The sequence below is a fragment of the Macadamia integrifolia genome, chromosome 1, assembly GCF_013358625.1.
Source record: "Macadamia integrifolia cultivar HAES 741 chromosome 1, SCU_Mint_v3, whole genome shotgun sequence".
Classification (NCBI taxonomy): domain Eukaryota; kingdom Viridiplantae; phylum Streptophyta; class Magnoliopsida; order Proteales; family Proteaceae; genus Macadamia; species Macadamia integrifolia.
This window is the reverse complement of record NC_056557.1, coordinates 2,992,200-3,017,886: the sequence shown is the minus strand read 5'-3', so window position 1 is coordinate 3,017,886 and position 25,687 is coordinate 2,992,200. Positions and strand designations below refer to the sequence as shown.

General features: G+C 37.5%; 2 protein-coding genes across 3 annotated transcripts; one reads left to right on the top strand and one right to left on the bottom strand.

Moving 5' to 3' along the window:
* The first annotated feature begins 2,363 nt into the window (after positions 1-2,363).
* On the top strand, positions 2,364-5,640 carry LOC122085182 (loganic acid O-methyltransferase-like). 2 transcript variants are annotated; one of them, XM_042653656.1, is made up of 4 exons: positions 2,364-2,888; positions 3,446-3,660; positions 3,829-4,102; positions 4,306-5,640. In XM_042653656.1, the coding sequence occupies exons 1-4, from the start codon at positions 2,799-2,801 to the stop codon at positions 4,663-4,665; spliced, it is 939 nt and encodes a 312-aa protein (XP_042509590.1). In that variant the 5' UTR covers positions 2,364-2,798; the 3' UTR covers positions 4,666-5,640. The 2 variants fall into 2 exon arrangements, with proteins under 2 accessions (XP_042509590.1, XP_042509583.1); XM_042653649.1 differs by having other exon boundaries at positions 3,446-4,102.
* A 4,374-nt stretch (positions 5,641-10,014) lies between these two features.
* LOC122077998 (vacuolar-sorting protein BRO1-like) lies at positions 10,015-25,433 on the bottom strand. The gene is made up of 8 exons (XM_042643879.1): positions 24,542-25,433; positions 23,308-24,258; positions 18,639-18,728; positions 17,625-17,693; positions 13,475-13,615; positions 12,986-13,034; positions 11,863-11,966; positions 10,015-10,858 (listed from the first exon to the last, which is right to left on the bottom strand). The coding sequence occupies exons 1-8, from the start codon at positions 25,211-25,213 to the stop codon at positions 10,325-10,327; spliced, it is 2,610 nt and encodes an 869-aa protein (XP_042499813.1). The 5' UTR covers positions 25,214-25,433; the 3' UTR covers positions 10,015-10,324.
* Between the last annotated feature and the right edge of the window lie 254 nt (positions 25,434-25,687).

The window sequence follows — 25,687 nt, the reverse complement described above, 5'->3', positions numbered from 1 at the left end:
CCCTAGAATTTTTGTTATTAGTATTTAATGTTAACCCTTTTTTTTTTTTTCTTTCAAATGGTAAAACAACCATAACCTTATAAGTTAGTCCCTCCTCATACAGAGAGGGAGAAGAAGAAAGATATTAAAATTAAGAAAAAAAACCTGTAATAGGGGAGGGGGTTATCAGATACGTAATTTAATCAAATAGAGAACTCATCTCTAATCAGATCGTAACCCTTTGGAAAGGGAAAGGGGGAAGGATTTGATTGCAACTGAACCAATGAAGAGAGTGATAGATTCGACTCTCTTGATAGATCCAACAATTTATGACAATGAACTATTGAAAGAAGACCCATTTATTCACACATCTACTCTTTCTTTGATCGGTAGTTTAGAATTTGTCTTTTCTCCCCCCCCCCACCCTCTACCAGCATCAGTATAAGAAGTACGATGGCACGACAACCCACATGCCCTAAGTCCACTCAATCGGGAGCCAACGGGGGGCACCATGCCGTTCAAAGACCTAATATCAACTATCGAGGGTGGATTGAGAAGTTGCCTTCAATCCTTGACTCGTTCACCCTCCCAACCATCAACAACTTTTACAAGCTACCTGGCGTTGCTCAAAAGGCAAAGAATTTGAGGCTTCGAATCGGAACACAAGGCCTTGCTATCAATATCAGCAAAGGGCTGGGGGAGTTTCCCTGCAGCTTGTCGCAATATTCACAGAGGCTACGATGGTGGAAAGCAAGTCCATTCTAGAAGCAAAAAAGAAATTGTCGCCTTGATCAGGTTTGAGTCATTTGACTCACCCAAGTCAGCAGATGTTGAAAAGAACGAGTTGGAAAACCTGATGTTCCAATTATATTTCATGGCTTGAAAAATGGGATTGATTGAGTCGGCCAAATTGGATTAGAATCGATTGTAATCGATCCTAATTTTAGTTGATGTTTAGGGTTTATGAGACTGGATTGAGAGGTTTCAAATATGTGGGGCTGATTCTAGGGGTTTGGGAATCAATTTAATCCCCAATTTTCAGTTAAGAATTATCTTCCAATCCCTCCACAGCCCCCTAAATTGCAAAACCAGTGTTTTGGCCATTATATACTATTAAACTTGGATCATTGATGCACAATGTCTATATTTTTATGAGGTAAGTGTTTTGGGGGGAGTGTGATTCCTGTGTGAGTGAGAGCATCAATATGAGTGCACGAGAAAGCATCACAGAAACGTTAATTTCCCTTTCATGAAGGTGGGCTAGTCATTCCCCCCCCACCCCCCCAAAGAAAAAAAAAATTGTTTGGATGCAAGACCATAAATTTTAGTCCAAACCTTGTTCGGGCTCATAATGGATTTGGTACAACAAGGCAAAACTTGCACCCTCTAATTAGAAATGCTTACATTTTGAAGCTTTTAGGCAATGGAACGAGTGTAAGTGGAATTTTTGTTTTTTGGTAACAATATAAATGGTAATTCAAATTTCCAATGAAAATCACCAATTCATTGAACATTAGAGATTCAGAATCACAAGACTATTGATTCCAACCATGAAGAATTCCATTTGTTCCACATAATGGAAAATCTGTCGAAAATGACAATGTCACTTATTTAATTGTAGATAGTGAAGCCTACTATCTTACAATTGAAAAAGTAGTTAATATATTAAACAAATGATACACTTCTAGCGCCCATATTTTTTTATAGGGGAGCTAGTGTTACTGCATATGCAGATGGCCTTAAGTCTTTGATACCAAAAAAATAAAAAATAAAAAATTTTCAGGTCCACTAACAATAAGTATATGTGCATGTTTGAACATAAATGGAGAATATTTTTCCTTGGTTTTGTTAAAAACTGAGTAAAATTTGCACAAGAACTTAAAATAGAAAAATATTTAATTAAAATACAATTAAAAAAAACAACTTTCACTTCTAAATTTCAAAATATTATTTCTTAAAAAATAAAAAAGACGTGTACAGCATCAACACACTTGGCACCCATGGAGAATTCCAATAACATCATCATATGATTGGGTTCATTCTCATGGTACCCAACCAAATCCTCTAATACCCCTTCTTATCATGTTCAATATTATTGATTTTCAAGAAAATATTTTTATGGTAGAACAGATGGAAATGATTTTCTTTTAATGGGAATGAACTCATGTAAGCATGGCAATTGCCAAATACTCTGGCACCACATGTTTGCATCAACCAATACTTGAATAGCCATTTTCATTTCTCTTAGAACATCCTGGGTATTCATGGAATGCATGTTTTTGTTGGGAGAAATAAAGAAAACAAAAATTATTGGAGACACTTTTTTATTTCCATGGGGAGCCCAATTTAACCAAGAGGAGAATTTCATGGGTAAGAGAGAGATTAGATAGAGAGAGAAAGTTTCAGAGAGAGAGAGAGAGAGAGAGAAGATCTTCTTAGCAGATCCTGAAAGACCGAAATCAATTAAAAGGGTATGTTTCAATTCAGTAGAGGGAGAAGCTGAAACATTGAGAAATCATATTCAATTCCCAGCAGATCAAGATACACTGTTGAAGCCTGAAGGCGATTTTCTCTCATTTCTCAAGTTCTTTCTCATGTTTGGGGAGGAGGGCTGCCCAGATCCTTCAACATTGCCATTTGTTATGATCCAAAATCTTTGGATTCTGTGACAAAAAACAAAGCTTAGAGAAACAGAGTTTTCTGGGGATCATGCAGTAGTTGTGTCTCCAAGATATGCTTCTTCCTAATGGTTAAGGTGTGAAGCCATTTTAATCCCATAAGGAGGGCTAAGGTTAGAGGAAGAGAGAGAGAGAGAAGAGATGGGAAGAGAGAGATCAATATCCCCTGAATCATCTCCCACGGGTAGCAGAGGCAATTCTTGCAGCAAGGGTCATCATACTTGTTTCGAGGTATCTTAATTTCTGAGCTACTTATATGACTCTAATACATATATGTTTACTGGTAAATCCTTCTTATTTTGTTTTTGGTTTGTAATAGACACAAAAAGAAAAAAATTAAGTGATTCTTAAGAACCAAAGAACACTTGTATCCATTAGGAACAAAAAACCATACAGATTTGTATGTATAGCCCTGTATTTTAAACACAGGCTGGGAAGTGGGGATCTTCTTCTTCCCTCAATATGTCTGTGCTAAAAGACACCGAAAAGCTCGAAAAAATAGATCCACAGCTCTCTAGTATCCTTGAAATGAACAAAGAAATGAAGCCCAGATTCAAATTGTTGAAACTCCTCCAACATAGTTATCAAACTCTTCTACACATCAGTTAAACCTCCTCAATTTTAAGAAGAAAATTTTATGTGATCAAAAACCCCATTAGGTAATTTTCTTCTGAAACAAAAACTGATGAGAACAATTCCCCTATTCATGAAGGAAAAATTCTAAGTTTGTAAGTTTTCAAAGGCATTAATCAAATCACTAAATTAACAAATTGTCTTCTGTTTTGTAGAGAGTGGGATTGCATATTCCGAAGGCTATAATCGACGATGTGATTGCCGACAAGCTCGATGTTGAACTCCTCCGTTCTCTTAACCCTTTCACCATTGCTGATTTGAGTTGTCCAGTTGGATCCACTAGGTTCCAGGTAGTGAAGAACATAATGGAAGCTGTAGAACTCAAGTACCTACTTCATGGCCTTGGTTCTTATTTGCCTGAATTTCAAATGTACTTTAGTGATCACTTCTCTAATGATTTCAACATGCTCTTCACATCCTTCCCTCCCAACAAGCGTTATTTTGCGGCTGGCATGCCCGGTTCATTTTATGGTCGTTTATTTCCTAAGGCCTCTCTTCATTTTGTGCACTCTTCTTATGCCCTGCATTTTCTATCTAGAGTTCCAACAGAGCTTGAAGATGAGACCTGTCTTGCATGGAATAAGGGAAGGATACATTATACGAGTTCCCAAAGAGAAGTGGTAGAGGCTTATTCAGTTCAATATGCAAAGGACATGGATTCCTTCTTACACGCAAGGGCCCAAGAGATTGTTTGTGGAGGTTTGATGGCCCTTCTCATCCCAAGTCTTCCTGATGAGACTAACCCTTCCCAATCCAGGCTTATCGAGCTCTTCGAACTCTTGGAGTCTAGCCTCAAGGACATGATCAATATGGTTAGTTATTTTTTTCTTACCCAAGGAAGATCTTGCATACCTTATCATGATCAATATGCCTATCCTTATTGGTTTTAAAGAGGGCCTTACATCTTGCATTTTAGTGTACTTTATGACATACATTTGATATGGGTTTTGCTTCATTTCTATGATATCTACAACATATTTTCTTCATTAATAGAATGTGATTACTCTCAATGAAGGGATTCTCCAGTGAAGCTGAAGTGGACTCCTTCAATGTGCCTGTCTACCAACCATCTACACAAGAGTTAGAGGGATTGATAGAGAGAAATGGGTGTTTCAGCATTGAGAGATTGGAAACATTGGATCGGTCAATGGATCACATAATCGACATAGAAAAATGTATCAACCTGCAGATTAGACCTATTTTGGAGGAACTCATCCGCAGACACTTTGGAAGTGAAATCATAGATACATTGTTTGATCAATTTGATAAAAGAGTTGCTGAACCTTCTTCCATTCCTTCAGACCTAAGCTGTAAAACAATAGGTGAATTATTTATCCTTCTAAAGCGAAATTCTTATCAATCAGAAGATTCATAGCTTCAATTAGTTCTCAATTGGTTGATACTAAACCCATCTGTTTTCTCATACTCTTTCAACAGATTCCGACAAATGATCTGAAATTTCTGAATTTCACATTAGGTAGCTCCAGCACCATCACAAATAATATGAACCTCTACTTGTATAATTAAAGTTGACCATCCGTTTTGTGAGTGGGTTGTGTGAAACCCAATTAAAAGTTGAGTTGTTGAGAAAGCCCTTCAAACACTATATCAGTTAAATATGACTGATCAATTGGATGAACGATCACATTATCGATCTGTCGATCTTCTTCTAAAGAGGCCTTCCTTGACAACTTCCATTCACTAAAATTTTGGCTATAAAGGACTCTAATCATTCATAGCCAGCAGTGTTGCAAATTGAAAGAGGGGGGGGGTGTTGTTGAAGGGAAGTTGGGATAATTTTGAAGTTTTTTGCATGTGCTAATTCTAGATATTGTTTAAAAGAATATTGATGAATTTGTTTTCTTATTTGAGAATTGAAAATATTTCTTCTGACAGACTTGAGAAAACATTCATCTTTTAGAATGACATTATTCACTAACATATGATATTAGGTACCTTAACAAGAATTTTTTCCCCTTCCAGTACATTATTAAACATTTATAAGCAAATATGCAATTTGCGAAGTAGGTATGGGAGATCTTCTTGGTCCACTGAGTCTCAAAAAAGATGATACTTTAATTTCTAGTTATTGTGGTGGTGTTAGGCCAGGATTTATACTGGGAGGGCATATGAAATTTGGGGTTCAGTTTGACCGACAAGCACTTGGCATATCATGAAGAAATCTACATCAATTCCTTGTGGTTGTTTGGGAATGTTCATAATGCTCCCAACAGTGATTGTGGAGAGATTTGCTGCTGCAAGCCTGGAACATCAGTCAAGAAAGAATTCTCAAACTGTGCCTATTTTTCTTAATTTATAGTCCTCTTCATGTTTCAACCATTCAATATTGCACAGGAAGAAGTGTTTAATTGTACTTTTCAATGATTGTATCAGAAGAAAATACACCAATTATATGTTCAAAATTTTTCCTGATGCTTGTTATTCCTACCCAATGAGAATGGCTATCCAATTATATGTGCTCATGCTGGTTATGACTTGACCCTTGAGATCAATGCAGGTTCCTCTACAACATTAAGCCACCCATAGGCATCACATTTTGTTTGGGGGGAGAGGAAAAAACTTTACCATAAATAATCTCTCTCTCTCTCTCTCTGTACAGATCACCTACCTGTACGGGTGATGAGATCTGTCCCTCCTACTGTCATTGAGATCAGATGGAGGGGTATTTATGGTAGAAAGAAAGAACAAATGTCGCCACCTAACCGTACGTGAAGCATATAAATAAGGATAGGTGATCTAGACTCAGTGAAGGTTTTCTTTACAAGAAACACACCCCATGAACTCCAGAATTCCAAGAAAGAATTGCTAGATGGATGGGTATGAGTCTCCCCTTTCACTAATACCTTGATTAGGAAACAAATCAAAATAAAAGGTACCATAAAAACTTTTATGATCATCCTGTAAGAGGGAGGGGGTCCATAGTTTTTTGTGTTTATAATCCTACTTAATCATAGTGCTTGCATTCTTCCTCCAAAAAAATGTAAACAAAATCATAAGAGCAGTTCTATTTTATCTAAATGGATATGGTGAGTCTTCAGATTCTGAAAGTAGAACTTCATCTCAGACGAAGTATCCCTAAGTGATGAAGAATTTTTTTTTTATTTTATAATATCAAGCATATGATATGGAGATTCAAGATCTCCCACTTGCAAATCCTTCTATAGATTATTACTAATAGGTTGAGAAAGGAATGAAAGCCAATTTGAATTCACAAGCTCGAGGTTGATTCTTCTCTTTTGAATGATTAATTGTAAAATTCTATACTCTTAACAAAGGTTGAAGCTAAATTTGATAAGAAGCATGGGAAGAGACTCTAGCTGTAGAGTATACTTTTTTTTTTTTTTTTTTAATAAATCTAAGTCTTTTAAATTGATTACTTAATTTCAGCTGCTGAGTTCTATATTCCAATGGTTTACTTGTGGCCTGTCAAGTTCATTTAATATGTGAGAGCAATGCAATCAATACAGCTATTATGTTAAGAAAAAGGGCCACGATGTGCAGCTATTTCTACCTAGTGGCCGAATGAATGGTGCAAAAATTTTATGGATAGGTAGATCCCGACTCCCCCACCCTCCCCCCTTTTTCTTTATTCAGGTCCAACCACCATCAAAAAGAGGGGTCCCCATAGGGAGGGGGACAAGGGAAAAGGGGGGCTATGAGGATGTGGCATCCGATAGGGGGAGAGTTGAATAAGTGATCTCTCCCAGGACTTGAGCCAACAGTCAGTTGTGATTGGCAGCCACCACCATGCCAAGAGGCACACTAAAGCATAGAATTTTTTTTTTTTTTTGGTGGAAAGCATAGAAAAGTTAAGGACTAACGAAAGGGTGTATACCAAATGTTGGCCTATCATAGATGTTTGGAAATACAATAGAGGGTAAATGGTTAATTTGGAGCTGAAATTTTATATGTGGTGAATCTGGAGCATTCCATTAAAATCCTACGTTTAGAATAATTGAATACCCATTTACATGGCACAATTACATTTGTTCATCCACCTACTTTTCTGGATGTGCATGACGATTGAAACATTTGCTTTAGGGGAATCTTGAGTTTGTTGTAGATGACAACCCTCACACCCTTGTTAGGAAAAATATAGACGTAACCTACGTGAAGAGGTGAACGTATGTTATAGTTTGGACAGAATTGTCTTTTTTTTCTTGATAATGATAAAAGGGTGCTTTATGGTAATGATCATGGCCCCCAAGACAAGCTCTCGTATGGTAAACGGCTCTTTTGCAGGATCAACTGACTATAGTAGAGCATGCCAAGACTCGAACCCACAACCAGCGGACTCAAACGATGATTTGTCAAGAGGCTTGTTGACTAATGCAAGGGACTATTAAGGGCTGGCCTTGGGATATATTTAATCTAGGGGTATGACATGTATCAACTGATGAACTGATGAAGTATTTTGAATCTTTACATTTTGTTAAAAAGTCTTAAGGGATAAGTGTCTATCGCTCGCAGTTAAAGCAGGGATAGACAAGCTCTTTGAGTCTAGGAAGAAGGATGTTGAAACTCTCTTTTTTCTTATGTAATTTCATTTCCCTTTTTCTCATTAAAAAAGAAAAAAAAAAGTGAAGTTAATAGTTATTTTTCTTTTGAGAGAGAGCATTAAAATATCCTTAGCATGAATAACCAGGAAGTCCAATGAATGGTGGGAAGGTCCTCATAGCTATGCTAACATCTCCATAATTTGCCTTTTTCACTGATTCATTTCTTTTCAGTCTTTGCATTTCAAGATTCTTAATGAACAATAGTGACATACTGAGTAGTTTCTTGGGGTGCTTCTGTAGAGAGCAGGTCTGGATGATGCAAAGGTGATGGCGGTTGATGAAGCAATTGCTGTTAAGCTTGACATTAAATAGGATTTCCCTAATTCAGGCGTTTCTGTCATTGTTGATTTGGGCTGTTCATTAGGACTTGATACTTCTACTACAGGGCAAACATAATCAATGCAGTAGAGCTCAAGTATCAATCACAGGCCCTTGGTCCTTGAGGATCCAAATACATCTGCTCCTCAAAGTGTTGGGGAGGCTTATTCAGGCTAATTTGCCAATGACATGCATAGTTTTTAAGGCGCTGATGCGGTCTAGGGATGATAAGGCAGTGCTCGGCCTAACGTGAAGTGGAGTCTTACGGTTTTTTTTTTTTTTTTTTTTAACACATTTTTAAATTACTTGATGAAGATTCTAAATATAGATTTTTTATTGGTAGGTGTATGGTTTTATTAGCATTTGAGATGTATGGGATTAGCTTTACTCCACCAAAACAAACAAAACAAAAACATGATTCACAAATGGGGTTTGGATTTTGTCAAATGTTTTAAGAAAGGGCTTTGAGAAGGAATCAAAGAACAGTGAAGAACCACTGATCTAGACGACTATTTTGCTCCGGCAGTGGCGACCTTCATTCTTCTTTGACAGGAGTAGAAATATAGTGGATGACCTTAGTGCTTAGGCACTCATTTTGGCATCATAGAGGTAAGTATAATAAATATTTGTATTTTTTTTATGTCTTCTTTTCTTTATATTTATAATTTTGTTTCATAATTATGTATTTATATTATATGTTAATATGTTATGATGATTGATGAAGATGAACTTAGTTTTTTCATTTTATTGATTTGTTTTCTTGATGAATATCTTACATTGATATAAATATAAACCTTTAATATTTATTTAACATATGAGCAATATGATTCAACTAGGATTTGAGCCAAATAAATTGGTTTTATAAAAAAATTACACAGGAACGCTTTAGTCAATAAGGCGACGTTTTATGCCTGCCTTATCGCTAAGGCGCTCCGAAAGATCCTCAAACACCTCTGTCGCCTTACCGCTTTAAAAACTATGATGACATGTAGTGTTTTCTTTGGGTTTGAGCACTTGAGCTTTTGCCTGGAGGACTGATAACACTTCTAACTCCAAGCCTCCCTGAGGGAGTCCCTCCACTGCAATGCTATTATCTTGCTCCCTTTGTAGAACCCTTGGAATGTTGTTTGATGGACATGGCTAATGAGGTATTCATGATTCAACTTCAAATTATCGATGGCTGCACACTTACAGCTAGGTTGTGCTTGATATGCATACCTAAAATAGATTCCAAGTCTAAAACACATCTTAAGCGAGAAAATAAACATTGATTGTCCAGACTCCAAGTGGAAGCACAGGATGAAAAGGTTAGTTTTATAATGTAATTCCATTGAAAAAACTACTATCTGGGAAACTAATATAACTTTCAATTCCAACCAAACAGATCATAAAGATCTCAGTTTATATGAAAGATAAATGGGAATTGAGGAGCCAACAGTTTATCCTACAATCTTTGACATGATCCAATTCCATATCCTTTTCCAAAACGACAGTAGCATAAGTCACAAATTCAGCTTTACACTTTTAAATGAAGGAAAGGGTTTGGGTATGCCACCAACTTCCGATAAGCTAATGACATACACCAATCACATGGCTGAATACAAGAGGGCAAGGAAATCTTTTCCGAAGGGAGAGGAGAGAGGATTACACATGCTGGACACCCTAGCAGCGTGCCCAGCCATTTCCTTTAAATTAATACAAAGATTTCTCTTCTTGTCCCTAACTAATTTTCCAGAGGATATTCTATTAGAGTACAAGAAACATATGTGAGTCTTTTGAGAAAGAGAGAATTATATTATAGGAGTAAAATATAAAAGACACAGAAATTAAGCAATATAACATGGAAATGATTGGGACTATTAATTCCAACTACAAAACAGCTATTGATTCTCTTTCTTTAACTTACATGTTGAAAATTTTGTGAACACACCGACATCAATCTCATTCAGAAGGTAGAAATTTTTTCTGAAGCAACATCTATACATATAACATTATTAAAGATCTGGCAACGCAGCATGTACATATGAAGCTTGAAAGTCCAGGTAGAAAGCCATATCAGCCATGGAGACATTGATATGGAAAAATAGGAAATGGGAATTTAATCACACACAGCAAACAATCGAATCAAATGCTACACTATTGGTGCTTGTAGTAGCCACTTTGATGAGATGGAGGAGGATAATTAGGTGGAATGGTGTAAGGTGGAGGAGGATTCGATCCAGGATGCTGTGATTGGGCGTTGTAGTATGGGCCCCGCCAACCAGGATAAGCAGGTTGTCCATACTCGACTGGTTGTTGCTGAGGCTGGGGAGGGTAAGGATTACCGGCAGCTGGAACATGGTAAGGGGGTGGTGGGCCTGGTGGCAGTTGCTGCTGTGGAGAGGAATATGGCAGATGTGTCTGACCATATCCAGCTACTGGAGGCCGCTCTTCCTGCTGGTAGTAAGGGGTCTGGGGACGGGAAGGATCTGGCTGCAGTGGAGGAACAGTCCTCTGAGTTTGGTGTGGTTGCCCAACTGGACGATAGTTACTGTTATACCCACTGGCACCCCTGTCCCGGAAGTTGAGACCTGCCATTTGCCTCTGCACATCTTCACTCATTTCTCGGCATTGGATGTTTCTTGTCATCACAAAGTCACTGCATTGCTGCTTTACATTGGTGATAGCATCCTGATTAGCAAACAAAAAGACTTTAATCAATCCCCTTTGATTCATCAAAATGAGAAAAATGTCAAGATTCATGCTCACGAAACAAAAAATATAATTCACTCTTTCTACTGTGTTTAAGTACGTATTATAAGAGAAATACATCCCATGCACTCTATTCAAAACATAAACTAGGAAATGCCTACATGGTTATTTAACTTGGTCAAGACCCTTCACACCAACATCAGGGCTAATAAAGTGAAGCAGTGACCAAAGGCATCGAAGAGTCAACAATTCCCATCTATTAAGCAAATACTCAGTCAAAGAAGTTGGTGCTTATTTGAAGTCCAGAGGAATCAATGGATTCACCACCCTACAAGTTACATGTCAAGAAAATTCACTACAATGTTTTCAGATTTTGGATCACCATCCACAAAGGCACCGATCCTCACAAAATTTTCAGCATGTGAGTCTGATTCATTGAAATTACAAGGGAAGGAAAAGCAAGAAAATTAATATCTGCATCCACATAAGCACTTCAGAATCAGCTCAATTCAGGGTCATCTTAAACCTTCATAATCAAATTTTAGAAATGACAATGTCCCAAATAGTTGCACTTCAAGCAGTGGTATTTGCAGAACACGAAGCCATCCATCGCCTTTCTTTTCCAATAAACAAGTGATATCCAAGTAAATTATCACCATTGATGAAAAGAAATACACGTATCATGAATTTTTTAGCAACACATACCTTTTCAAAAATCAAGTTACAAGTGATATCCAAGTAAATTATCACCATTGATGAAAAGAAATACTCGTATCATGAATTTTTTTAGCAACACATACCTTTTCGAAAATCATGTTACAGCCTACAGATAATTGATAATCAAGGCACTATAATAGCAAGAAAAAAATAAAGAGAACAATTTCCTACCTGAAAAGTGACATAAGACTTCATGTTACAGTTAATGGTTATCAAGGCACTAAAAATACAGGGACTAAAACAAAATACAGAGAAAATTTTCTTACTTGAAGAGTGACATAAAACTTCAGTCCCTCATTAATGTTCTCCTTGATTTCCCGGTACTTTGCAATGGCAGCTGAAATCTGTTTAAAGCACTTCTCACGAGATGCTGAAAACAAAGATCTTATAGAAATTAAAATCTATATGGGCAAATTTCTAAATTTGAATCAAAATATTCAGGTTGGATCACAAGAAAACCAAAAAACTTGGCATGAACTCCAGGAAATTAAGAACTTTTTCATTGGACACCAAACTGTTCTTAAAAACAAAGACAATACAAACCAGATTAGCTGGTTCCAATAAACCTGGAAACTAGCCCTTATTGGCTACCAAAACCTATGAAAACCCTGGGGTAATTGACACACAGCAAGCAAAACCATTACCTTTTTCCAAAAACATGTGTAGAGCCTGTTAGCAAGCCAAGGCAAAAACCATAACAGAGGAAAATCATATGAAAGAAATCATAACAGAAATCTCTTTCCGACAACCGAATCACAGACTTCAAAGTGGAAAATGAATAGATCATCCAACAAAACAAAGAGTAGGAATCACTTTTTTTGGTGTACAGAGAATAAAGAAAAAGGATAATCTCCCTTAGAGCACATTTAAGACACATACCACATTTGCAATGAGGCAAAGGCTATTAGGCTGAAAACTGTGGAGACTGGATGAGAAGGCATAACACATGGACCACTATCAGCAGCCAGCTCAATTTCCAAACCCCCTCCAGAACCCTAATCCCCCCTAAAAAATTAATTCTGGTCTCTTATTTATACAGAACAAATATTGCTTGTCGTTAAAGGAATAAGGAAATGCCAAACATTCAGGTTTATAGAAATACGACATCAATATCCCCCTCAAAGAAGAAAAGGGAAAAAAAAAAGTCCTCAAAATAACAAAAATCACAGAGAAATGTCAACAAATGTTTCATATATTCATGAACACACACAAAATGCACATTCAATAATCACATCTTAATGAGGAATTCATAAAATGATAAGAAAAGAAACAAAAACAAAAGTAGGCAATGAGTGAATTTATGGTATTGAAGAAACGTTGTTTCCAATGAAATTTGTTTTTAAGACAAATAATTGTTTCCATGAAAATTTCTAGTAACAGAAACGTCACCTTTGTAGTCTTCCAGATTAAAAACAGCAGCAAACTCATCATTTTGAGCCTGGAAAAAAAGATAACCAAAGCATATCAGTATTCTTACATCTTTTAGTGAGAAAATTTTCTCATATTAACCATAAAAATAGGTTCAAAGAACTTTTGGGGTAGGGGGTAGGAAGGGAGGATTAAGTTATGCAACAGAAAGAAAAAGAAGTAGTGCACTTCATTGTTAACAATTTTTGATGTACTAAAGATTCAAAAACTTTACTCAATATGCACAATGGTCAGATAGAAAAAATTCTGAGATTCATGTTACCATTGAGAAAACTCAAGATGAAATACATTTTATAATGAACACAAGATCCACCTGCTATCTCATAGATTTCTCCCAGTAAAATCACAATGGAAAAGTTTAAACTGATCCACAAAATGGTGCAAATGGCAAATTAAACCACTTACTAGTGGACAGACATTTTAAATACCAATAGTAGGAAATAACTTGACCTGGATCTGCATCAATAATTGTTCTTGTGCCTCAATATTCTGAGAAATTTCCTCACAAATATGATCATATTTTGCTATCTCCTTCCTGAAGAGGTCCTCATATGAGCCAGTAGATGTCATCAATTTGGGCAGGATCTCATCCTGCAACCAGATACAACAAACATAATGAACAGAGTACAGTTACCACAAACATATTCATAGTAGCAACAAATTGATGAGGTCCTTTTCAATTGAAAAAGAGAAGCACAAAACACAAACCCACAGAACGAATAAACTTGTCCAAAGTTTGCACAATGAATAACAGTTTGCCAAATCAGGTTTGCTAAAAGTAAGAATTTGAGCTCATTGTCAGTAGGAAGTAGTGGACATGGTTTTCCATCCTTAATCTCAGAAGAAAGAGAGAAAGGTTTTAGTACAAGAGAAAATGAACCCATAGTGATGGGGACATCAAGGTGTACAGCCGAAAGAAGAAGAAGACCCAACCACGCGATCCATCTTTGTGGTTGGAGAATTAGGGTTAAACAAGAAAGAAAAAGGAAGAAAAGAAGAGAAGAAAGAAGAGAGGGGAGTCGAACCCAGCCACCAGGCTGGGTTCGACCCCCCCTTGTCCTCCCATTCGGAAGATCTTGTGGACCCCACCAAATCTTATTTTATTTTGCTTTAGTTCTAGTATTATTTGACTGTTTTAAATAACTAGGAAACTAGGATTTCTTTCTATTGGTCTATTAGGTAGTTTATTATTTCAAGTAATTGAGTTTCTAAATATCTTTTTTTTTATTTTTGGAAGTTTTATTCTATTTAAGTGTAAGGCCATTGGCCATCGTTTTTTTTTTAATCAATGAATAAAATTTTGAATGCCAAAAGCTGTCGCCCTTCTCTCTCTCTCACGACTTTCTCTTCCATTCCCTTTCTCTCTTTCACTGCCTCTATCTCCCTCAACTGCTGCTGCACTATTGCAGCCACTGCTCGCAACAACTGAAGGCCATAATCCTTGGATAGACCCCACCTGGGCTGCTGCTGATCTCCTCTTCAATAACTTGGCTGCTACTGATCTCTTCCCCCATTGTTCCCTTATTATTTGATTCATCCTCTTCCATTAAACCCTCCCTTTTAGCCCATTGTTTGACCTTTAATCACCCACTGTTTTTCCTTGGACGTTGCTGCTTTTCTTATTACAAGCATGACTGGTTTTGGAATATATAACATGGGATTCTTATCTATCTTTGGTGCTTAATAGGCTAGTGTTAGAACCTAACTTTGCTTGCTGCTATGTTCCCTACCCCATATTCCCTCTTGACGCTTGAGTGAGTTTGTGCTTTTCTTCTTAGACTATTATTGCTCATTGTTACATTGCTCATTAGTCTCACTTTATTTTGCATGTCAATCTTGTTTGTTGAGTTTCCCTTATCCTGTCCAACTCAAGTCCCTTGAGTTTACCCTACCTAGTTAGTTAATCTTGTAGGAAACCTAGTCACCTAGGAACCCCCTACATCACATAGACTATGTCACAATCATGCCACAGCATACCCAACTAAAATTGGAAGCCAAGTTACCAACCATAACGGCTTTCACAAAGGGGAAATTGGTATAAACTAGAAAGCACAAGGCTTTGAACTTCAATGAAACCTCAGAAAATTTCAAAAATTCGAAATTCAGGAGCCAAGAAATACTAAAAGTGATTGGTAAATATGATGATTGAAAGTTTAAGACATAAATAAATAATAAGTAGAAATATTTTTGGCCATGAGTCCAAATTTTGTACCGACATGGCGACAAGTCTCAACATGAATTTATCATTCTGATGAGATTAACTTATTCAAATAAAAGATGATAGTAGTGATTTCTCCAAGCCTACTTCACAGAAAATGTTATACTATATCCTGCTTTTTGTTCATAGAGTGAGAATTTTAAGTCATTCAAAATATCAAATTAATCTCAAATAAACATCAATATCAAATCAATCTCAAATAAACATTCTTCAGTCAAGAGATGATGGCAGGGTATAAAAACGGCTGATAAGGCTATTCTTAAAAAAAGTTCAGGGGAAGAGTAGCTAGACAAAGACACAAAATATTCAGAAAGAGCATGGCTTTTTCACCCCATTAAATATGGCTCTCCTCCTCATGCAAGTCCAATAAGGTTTCGTCAAAACTCTCAGGAACTCAAACATTGAGACACTGGTTGGCTTATAGTGAACAAATCCACTTGATATCCAACTCTACCCAATTCAATTAGGTTTGATTTCCAGCTCAGCCCAGTCTATTGACAACAATTTCTCTGGTGTATCCTATTCTCCTTCTCAATTTCAAAGATTAAATCAACCAGAAAAATCTCACGAACTACAGAAAAGCATAGCCAAAGTTAAGCTTACTGTTGGGAACATGCCCACACTCCTATATGTGTTTTGGTGTTAACAAACAAACATGTATCGTTAACTTGCTTTGATAAGTGTGATTAGTATGAGAAGAAACACACTTGGCAAGCTCAAATCAAGAACTCAAGGAATAACTAATGGAGATACAACTTTGAAGGACAAAGAGATGAAATCCTAAGAATGGAATGCCAAGACTCAAGATGAAGACTTCAAGACTAGAGATGAAGACTTCAAGACCCAAGATGAAGACCCTAGGATAGGCCAGCACACCTTGTATGATGCACACTCATTGCATATGCACGCACCTAATACATTTCATAACATCATACTAAAATGACCTTAGGACATACCTTTGGCAAGTATAAAAGTCCTTAGGTGGCATGGAACATACTAGGAAAAACGTATTCTGTGAAAACCACAATGACCTGACTCAAGGGCATTTTGGATAATCTTAGAGTTGGTATCAGGAAATGAAATCTTCATGGAAGTTGTAGGAAATTGAGTCATGATTCCAAGACAACTTGAATCGGATTAATCCGATGTCAGACCGAGAAGTTATGGCCGATATACTGACGACCGGTCAGTATGACAGTTGTCTATCAAAAACAGGACAGAGCTGCAGGCCAGTCGTCGACCGGACCTATCTGAGGCCATAACTGGTTGACCGGACGAAAGTTCCGGTCGACCGGCACCTACCTGGACCACTTGTAACGGCTAGTTTTCTATCTCCAATGTCTCTTTCTGGTCGACAAGCAATAAGTGGCAGTCGACCGGCAGATCCAGAATATGACCGTTAGAGCTTGATTTGCTGCCCAAAATGCTCTCTTAAGCTCACCTATAAATACCTAAGTTGCTCTTAATTAAATACTAATAAAGTCTAAACATTAAGAGCAATATAGTGAGCATACAAGAGTCAAAAAGCTATTCTATCTTACTTGAGCTGTTCGGTCTTCCAAATCTTAGAAGAGCTCAAGTCTCAATCAAGTCTTCTACATTCTTCTATGTAAATCATAGCTAGAGAAGACTTCATAAAAAGGTGCATCATTCATTATTTGCACCACACTAGAGGTATTCTTCTTATTCCACTTTTCTCTATTTTACTGTTTTTACAATTTTAGACTGTACTTAGGATTGTAAAGATTCTCTTATTCTAAAAAGAGTAAGGTGCCTCTCTACCTGTAAAGGAGAATGTAAAGGTGTCTCTCTGCCTGTAAAGAGAATTTGTAAGGATACTCTTATCCACAAAAGATTGCAAAAGTTCTTCCCTACCTACTGTACTGAAAGGGAGAACTAGTGGAATACCTTACAAGAGGATTCTTGTAGGGAGTGGACTAGACTCGGATTGAGTCATACCACTATAAATCTTGTGTTGTGTGATTGTGCTTATTTCTTTTATTCCGTATTATTTTTAACTCGCAATCACATTTGGGGATTCTATCTTGAAAAGCTTAAATTTCCACTAGTATAACATATTCACCCCCCTCTAGGTTATTTCACTTACAAGGCACCGACTAAGCTCAAGTTGTCTTCTACAGCACTACGTACAACATATCCACAACGACCAGAACCCCATCTTTACATATTATGGTGAAAAAAAAAAAAACAACTGGACATGTGAAGTAGCATAAGCAGACATACAAAATGGTTGCTGTGATTACAGTTTACAGAGGTAACAAAGCTATATGCACCCAAAACGAGTCATGCCTATCTTCCGGTAAAAGTGGCCATCGAGAACCCGACAAATATAAAATAATATCAATCATAATTCAAACCCACCTTCCTTTTCATCTCTTTAAGCATGTCTTCAAGACCAGCCCTTTGTGCACCTAGAGTCTCCAATTGCCTCTGTAGAGAATCAGCAGGTCAGCGAAAGACCTAAAAGTAGTGCAAGCACTGTAGTGTAATTAAGCTGACTCTAATAGAAAGGTTCACAAAATTATTTGCAGTAGATCTCTAATCCTTTCCCTTACTTTGCATATATCTTTCTTATGCAGAAAGAAAGCTAAAAAAAACCATAAAACATCATTAGAGGGGGGAGAAAGAAGGGCAATCATTATGAACAGGCGCAGATTCACAGTTCGTGCAAAACAATACTCTTAGGGGCAAAGAAGAACCAATAGCTTTGCTGGGGAATTATCATCAGGAGTTCAGTTAAAATTCAAATTAAAGCAATGTCATGCATCTACATTCTTTTACTCTTCCAGTCTGTTTACTACCACTGCTTCCTGCCTTGATCTTGCCTGAATTTCCTAGACAATAAATACTCATCTGCATTGACATATGCACATGACAAGTTGAAAGAAGAAAAAGATATTATCTGATGTATAGACATAACCAAAGAGCAGGAAAGTGAAAAAGTAAGCAGGGAGAAGTTACATTACAAAAAATATCTTAACAGAACTACGTAGGCATCCATGCTAAACAAAAGCAGTAGATAATATAGATTTATTAATAGTATCAACTTGTGAGCTGATTATGAAGGACAGCAATATGCATACCAGTTCCCAAAAAATTTATGGACAAGCATGCGGGCATATGTATACCAACAAAAGAATGACAGTAACCAATTTCCTCTCTCTCTCTCTCTCTCCCTAATAGGCAAAATAGACATGTCAAATACTCAAAGGGGGCATTTAAAACAATTTATTTGAATGTAAAGCACGTGGACATTTGATTTTTAGAGAAATATAATATAAGCTTAAAAATTAGAATCGAAGAAGAAGGAGATATTATTAAAACAGCTATCTCATATAACAATTGGAGTTGGTATAGTCTTAAAGATCAAATTACCAAGCTCTGCTTCAAGGCTCCCACAATGGCATCCTCATTGGCATCCAAAGACATTATTGGCCTCGCCAGAGTTGGAAGCGCAGATTCTATCTGATGCAGATAAGAGTCCAAATTAGATGGGTTAGGAATCCTACACTTCCATGGATATAAATCTAAACTTACCATATGCATTATACTTAAAGCTAGATCAACAAGATAAGGTATAGCTTAATCCACAAAGCATGTCTATATTATAATTAGGATTTATATATATATATAAGAAGCAACCCAATGCATGAGGCTATAAAAGGAGCTCTCAAATTATGGAACAATCTACATTGTTAGATCAAAGAAAGAGGATAGAAATGTAAATAACCAAGGCAAAAAGTTAGTTCTAAAAGATGTAAATAACCAAGAAAACAATGAATAATCCAAACAATTAGGGAAATATCAATAATGAAAAGACAAAGATCATGCGTAGTGAGTACATGAGAGCATGTGTCGGTTGGAGGGCTATGGGTGACCATAGACCTCCATACATTGGGATTATATTTGATATAAGCATATCTTTGCTAGTTTCTTATTGGGTTTAGGGTATTATTAGCTACGTTGGAGTTAGTTTCCCTTTTGGTTATGCTTTCTAGTTTCCAATTTGTGTTATGACCTGTAAAAGCTAGTCTATATGTTGAACGAAAGGGGAAGTCCCAACTACACGGTTGTCTCCCAAGTTACACCAATCTCTTTGTCTCTCTCTTATTTCTTCTTCTTTGATTCTGGTTCTGAAATCTTTACATGTTATCCAGGGTATGTCATCATCAATAGATTGCAGCAATAGGACTGGCAATAATATACCACAATCAGAAAATCAGAAAGCTTCTTCCTCTTCTCGAAAAATTAATCTTAATCGAATCATCTCTGTTGAGAACCAAGGGGAATGGAAGCATCGAGTAGCACCAAGCAGCCAATTAGGGTTTCAACAGTAGTAGGTTTTTCAACAGCTAATGCAGAGACCAGATTCAATGCAGTTTCAGGGTCACAATCCACAATTACAAGCTATGGTTCAACGGCTTGGTTGGTTGGTTGAAACCCCTAATCGTGTCAAAGATCCTTCTTCTTCTGCTGTTTGGTTCTATTCCTTTCGACTCTGTCGTAAGTTAAGTATTTTGTCAAGGGCAAGGGAAGATATTACACATGCTCTCAAATACTTTAACACGTAGCTGAGATGGATAGCAATTTAAAGAAGAGAATTTATGATTTTTAGCAAGGAAAGAGGGAGTAACAGAGAATGGACAGGCTCATCAATACTCTGCCTTAGGTAATTAATATCCCAAGAGAGAGATTCAAGCTTCGTAAGGACTCGGCAATAAAGGCAAGAAAAAATAGTAATATTTCAGGAAAAAAGAAGAAAGTTAGGTAGACAAGTTCTAAGACAATAGTCCAAAATAAGTTTCACTTAGAAACAAGAAAATAGGTAAGTGCAGTTGTTGGTGTCACAAGTGGTGACATTTCCAAAAGTCATAAGACATATTTGAGCTGTCCTTTTTCATGTTTTTCTAATCTAAGCCATCTGTTCCTGCCCACAATTGTTAATCCCTATATTTTTTGAACTAGATTTGAGTTCGGTGTGTCATCTGATTTGTTGTTATTAATCATTCTCCTACTCTAGATTTTTATTCTGAGAAAAGGTCCTATTTTGGTACTGTTTTGATCTTTCAAATACAGTATTACATTAGCAAGCCTGGTTCCTCCCTTCTTGCGATGGTTATGCTTGGAGTAGAACTTATCTACATCAGGAGAGTTCAGGCAAGACATGAGACTCAAAAAATTAAGATAGTGTTCAATTAATAGTGCCACAAATTTGAAAAAGGCTGTAATGCAGGAGTAGATTACAAGTAACTAACTCCGGAGTTTATAACTCCAAACAATACAAATAGGAGTAAGAAACAAATAAATAATACCATCAAATAAATCCCCAATGATACAATACCCATATAGGAGCAAAACCAACCCAAAACCTAACCCGATAAGAGAGAGAAAGACCTGTTATAGAGCTGGAGAGAGAGAGAGGTGCGGCCAGGGCTGTAGGAGTCCGATTGAGTTGCACTCTTGGGCGTAGATATTCCCTAGGGAGGGTACAAAAACCCCAAAGTTGAGAGGATTCTGATGGCTGGTTGTAAAGTTACAAGCTTTCTTGATTTTCTGACCTATGAGAGAAAACTGAGAAGAACCTTCAAGAACAACAACTGAATGGTTCCAGCAGTGACTAGGTAAGGATCGTGGGACCCTTATGAGGCCTGAAATACCCTGATTGAAGACCTGGCTGAACAGAGTACAGAAGAGAGAAAGAGAGGAGATCGATCTCTCTCCTATTCCCACTAGGATTGCTGATCGGTTCTGATTTCTGGAGACTTTTATCAAAATCTGAACTATACCTCTTGAATGTTACAGCAAATAAAATAAAAAAGAAGAATAAAACAAATGGGGGTTTAAGAAGGGTGAAAGAGAATAAAGGAAGTGGCTATCTCAGCCTGGGCTTCTCACCCACAGCTATCTCAGCTGGTCTAAGCATTTAGTTGCAAACTTTCTTTCATAAATGCAAACTTTCTTTTATTCAAATCTGTCCAATAATGGTACATATGCCTCTCTATTTATAGAGGGGAAGTTTACAATCATACTAATACTAGGAGCTAGTTTCCCAATAGGACTAGACACTCCTACTACAACTAGGAGCTAGTTTCCCAATAGGACTAGACACTCCTACTACAACTAGGAATTCAAAATAGGACTAATACTTGACTTTATGACTCCCACATGGAGTAGGCTAACGAACTAATAGTCCATATAGGACTTTACAACCAACTAATGGCCTAATGGGCCTTTATTGAATTAAATAGTAACTACTTAAACTAATGAATAACATCCCGTTTTTCTACCTTCTACCCATATTTTAGGCCTATTAAAGTGGCCCATTTCAAAGAAAACCCATGGGATCAAAAGCCCAATACATACATAACATAACTCAAGGCTTATTTGCAATAAAATAAGTCCAAGTGACTTATCCACATCAGCCTATTTTGAACTCTCATTATGCATTATCTTCTTTAAGTGCAAAATAGGAGATCAAGGTAGAAGATATGGTCGTTGACGATGAAATTCTTCAAATTGGAACATTATGCAACTAAGAAAGGGGGGAGGGGGCAGTCATGAACAACTGACCTACATTGAAGATATTGCTCTTGTTGAATTTTGGACGATCGTTTAAAGAAAATATCCAGAAAGTAATCTTACTCATAACATAGCTTTAGACATGTTAAGGTCAATTGGGATAAGACGGTAACTAAGAAAATTGCTTGATTTAGAAGCTAAAGCCACATTATCCTTTCCATCAGGGATGTATCCACCATTTTTCTTATAAAAGAGAATATAAGTGTGTGGTTAGATTTTATTCCCCTCTTCTCCAACTACAACACAAAGTTCTTGTCATTCTTTTTATTTTTCTCTTTTCTGGCATTCAATCTCACAGGAAAATTCAATAGGACAACTATAAGGCCAGAAATGTTGTATGAAGCTGAATGTTGGGCAAGAACATATGAACAAAATAAGTGTAATTTTAATAAGGACATTGAAGGATGAGTGGAACAGCCAAAAAAAAAAAAAAAAACCCAGTGCACGAGGCTCCCGCTACTACGGGGTCTGGGAGGGGGCAAGTTGTATGTAGCCTTAGCCCCTGCTTCGCAGAAGAGGCTATTTCCAGGTTTTGAACCTGCGACCAACATGTTACAATAGTGCAACTTAACCGTTGTGCCACAAGCTCGCCCACAAGTGGAAGAACCAAAAAGACAATAAGAAATGACAAAAAATCAAGATGATAAGGAAGTGGCTCTATGGAAGATAACTTGGACAGACACTTGATGAGGTATGGGCATTTGCAACGGGGCCCCTTGAGTGCAACGTGCACCGTGCACCATTAAGGAGGAGATACATGATGCAAATTAAAGCAGTGAAAAGACCAATGAATAGACCAAACTTAAATTAGGAAGAGGTAGTCATAAATGATATGAATAGCTTTGGATCGACCACAAACATGGATTTTAAAAAGGTGAAATGGAAAAAAATATTTGTTTGAGTGACCCCATTTAGTTGGGAAAAGGCTTAGTCGAGTTGAGTTTAGTAGACTCCTTATCTCTCTAGGTCTTTAGATCTCAAGATCAGTCAGATTAATTCTTCAATGTCTATGGTATCTTTCACATGGTTTGACATTTGTACAGAAATTGCAACAACCACTTCCTCACTGATCAACGCTGAAATTTCAAATTAGGATGCAATAGGAGGGTATACCATATTACCGTATACGAGTGAACATTTATTTACTAGTTAACTACGTTATGAACTTAAACTGGATGACCAGGACTCATGGCCCTCATCATCATGTCTTGGGCGTAAGATAAGTTCTTTTGTTAGGATAAAATCCGTAACAAAATTTAAATAAGATTGTCTGCTACCATCTGGCTGTCATCTTAAAACATCCGCTCACCCAAGATAACATTCTAGGAAATGGATGAAGGCCATTCTACAGAAGTAACAAGAGTAAATGCATTAACCAGTATTACAGTGTTGGACAGATGAAAAACAAAAAGAAACCAGACTAAAGGAAAAAAAAAAAAATCAGTATTAAGTCAATAAAACAAACCGGCCGTCGGTCAAGGATTGACATAAGGGCTGAATGATCCCTCACAGCACGTTCAATCCGTGAATCACTTTCTGCAGCTTGCTTAAGGTTTGCAGCAAATCTGTTCAGGCGATCCTGCAAGTTCTTTGTTAGAGTGCTGGATTGAGGTCGAGTCCATCGTGTCCCAAACTGACTTCGGAATTGAGCATCTTCTCCTGCTTCCTTCTGCAACATCTCTTCAGTCTGGACCAGCAATTCATGATTCACCCTTCTCAAATCCTTAAGTTGTTGCAACTCAGCTTCCAAACCAGATGGTCCCCCACTGATCTGAACTGCCTCAACATCTTCTTTAAGATCCATTGGTAGAGTAAAATTCCCTTCCAGTGCAAGAATGGATTCAGGCAGGTCCATTTCCCTCAGCCTCACTCTGGCTATCTCACTCCCTTGTTGCAATTTCTCAGCTTGCGTCCGAATGATGTCATCAACCATTTCAGTATACCTTGATAGAGCCTTTGCACTGCTGTCAGGAACAAGGCTTGCAAACAACTTTTCTTTGCTCGCGTCCAAGACATCAGTCATTGGTGTGGACTTGACCAGTGAAGCAGCAGAAAGAGGTGATAAAGTATTAGCTCCAGGAACCCTCATTAGATAAACTCGATCATTTTCCTTCATAGCCCTCTCAATATTGCGATTAATATCAGCTTCCAACCTATTAACTGCATCTATAAGTTGTACTGCAACTCCTTTAGTAGATTTCTTGGCATCGGCTATTGCACTAATCCCACTCTTTAATCGTGCAATTTCCTCACCAATCTCTTCTTTCTCATGCAATTCTAAACCATACCGATAGCAAGCTTCAGCATAGAAGTGAGCGACCTTCAGCTGTACATGTGATATCCAAGTACGGTCGAAATGCTGGTTCAAAGGAGCAACATTTAAGGCTGCAAAAGCTTCCTCGTAGTATACTCCAACCTGCATTCACTCCTCATACAACCGACACATTTCAAGGAAAATACAGAGATGAAGAATAAGCATTAAAAAGAACATTTGACGGTGATTTCATCGGATTCCAAGTGAAACTAGTAAACACAATTTTAACCATTCAATTTAATCACAAAATCTTGTGAATCTCTGTTTCAATCCAACCCAAAACTTTATTTTCTTTTGTTTTCCTACTTCTTGAATAGTTACTAAGCCCAAAATTTAACGGAATAATAACCGTAGTTGAAAGACAATACGAGTAGAAATACCTCACCTGCCTGGAAATCTTGGCGCAAAGACCAGGTGATTTGCCTTCCGCGATAACCTTTTCAAAGACGCACTCCTGGGCTTGAGCAAGCATGAGCCTCTCAAGCATTCCGGCGCACTCAGCAGAGATATCAAGCGTCGACTGCCCAATCGAAGCTTTCATTGACGCGTTATCCCTGAGGAAAGCAAACGCCCCAGCCGATGCCATAAAGGAGTGAGAAGCCTGGATACGACCACTGGCCGTAGATCGATCAGCAGAAAGAGCGATTTGGCTATGAACAGCTCCAAGATTAAAGAGCACAGCTGCCTTCTCGAAGTGGATGTTCTGCTGCGATGCCTTGTTTTTATTCTTGAAGGCATCATACCAGAGGAAAATGATGGTATTGATGTGTTCTTTATCGGGAGAAATTGGGAAACGAGATTCCATGACGCATAAAGCCTTGAAGTATTTCACAAGGAGGTCACGGCGAACATCGGGAGAGTCGGCGGGGCGTTCGAGGTCAGACCTCATATGCTTCACAGATTGAAGGTCATCTTCGAGGTTCTGAGCTTCGCGTTCCGAGTAGTTGATTGAGATAAATTGGCGGAGGGGACGATAGATCTCAACAGAATTGGTTTTCTTCTCATGGATCGCCAGCATCAGGCTCGCCGCCGCTGACGATGACGCCGGAGCGGCCATTGTTGGATTCCGAAACAAACAGAAAACTTCAAATTGGAAATTGAAATCCTATGGATAAAGAACAGTAACGACCGATAGCTTTTGGAGATCTATCGATCTGTTTGAATTCAGGAATTCCCCTTTTTTTTTCCCTGTAATTTTCTTCTCCTCTACGGAAACGACTAACCACTAACCAGCGAGCTTCATTCATTCATATCCGGTTTGCCTTCTGTTCTTCCATTTACTAATGTCCAAACAACGGATGCATAGGTTGCGTTTGGTGTGTACTTATAGAATGCATTCTAGGTCAATTTTGTGTTCCTCTTATCATCTGAGAATAAAAAATCAACTTTTTTTTTTTTTTTTTAATATGAAATCAATGTAGAATGCATAGCAAACGCTACCTTAGTTTGGTTATGAAGAAAATGAAACAAATGAAATAGAAAGGGATAATTTTTTGTCCAAGAGTTGCCCCGTGCTGAGACATAGGGGTGC

What these genes read in the sequence shown, in the direction of transcription:
- LOC122085182 (XM_042653649.1), top strand. Translation starts at nt 2,799, where the DNA reads ATGGGAAGAGAGAGATCAATATCCCCTGAATCATCTCCCACGGGTAGC. An exon ending in GTCATCATACTTGTTTCGAG is followed by an intron (nt 2,889 to 3,445) that starts GTATCTTAATTT and finishes TCTGTTTTGTAG; the next exon opens with AGAGTGGGATTGCATATTCC. An exon ending in TCAAGGACATGATCAATATG is followed by an intron (nt 4,103 to 4,305) that starts GTTAGTTATTTT and finishes CTCTCAATGAAG; the next exon opens with GGATTCTCCAGTGAAGCTGA.
- LOC122077998 (XM_042643879.1), bottom strand. Translation starts at nt 25,213, where the DNA reads ATGGCCGCTCCGGCGTCATCGTCAGCGGCGGCGAGCCTGATGCTGGCG. An exon ending in TAATCTGGAAGACTACAAAG is followed by an intron (nt 11,967 to 12,985) that starts GTGACGTTTCTG and finishes CTTTGTTTTCAG; the next exon opens with CATCTCGTGAGAAGTGCTTT. An exon ending in AGTTTTATGTCACTCTTCAA is followed by an intron (nt 10,859 to 11,862) that starts GTAAGAAAATTT and finishes TTTGCTAATCAG; the next exon opens with GATGCTATCACCAATGTAAA.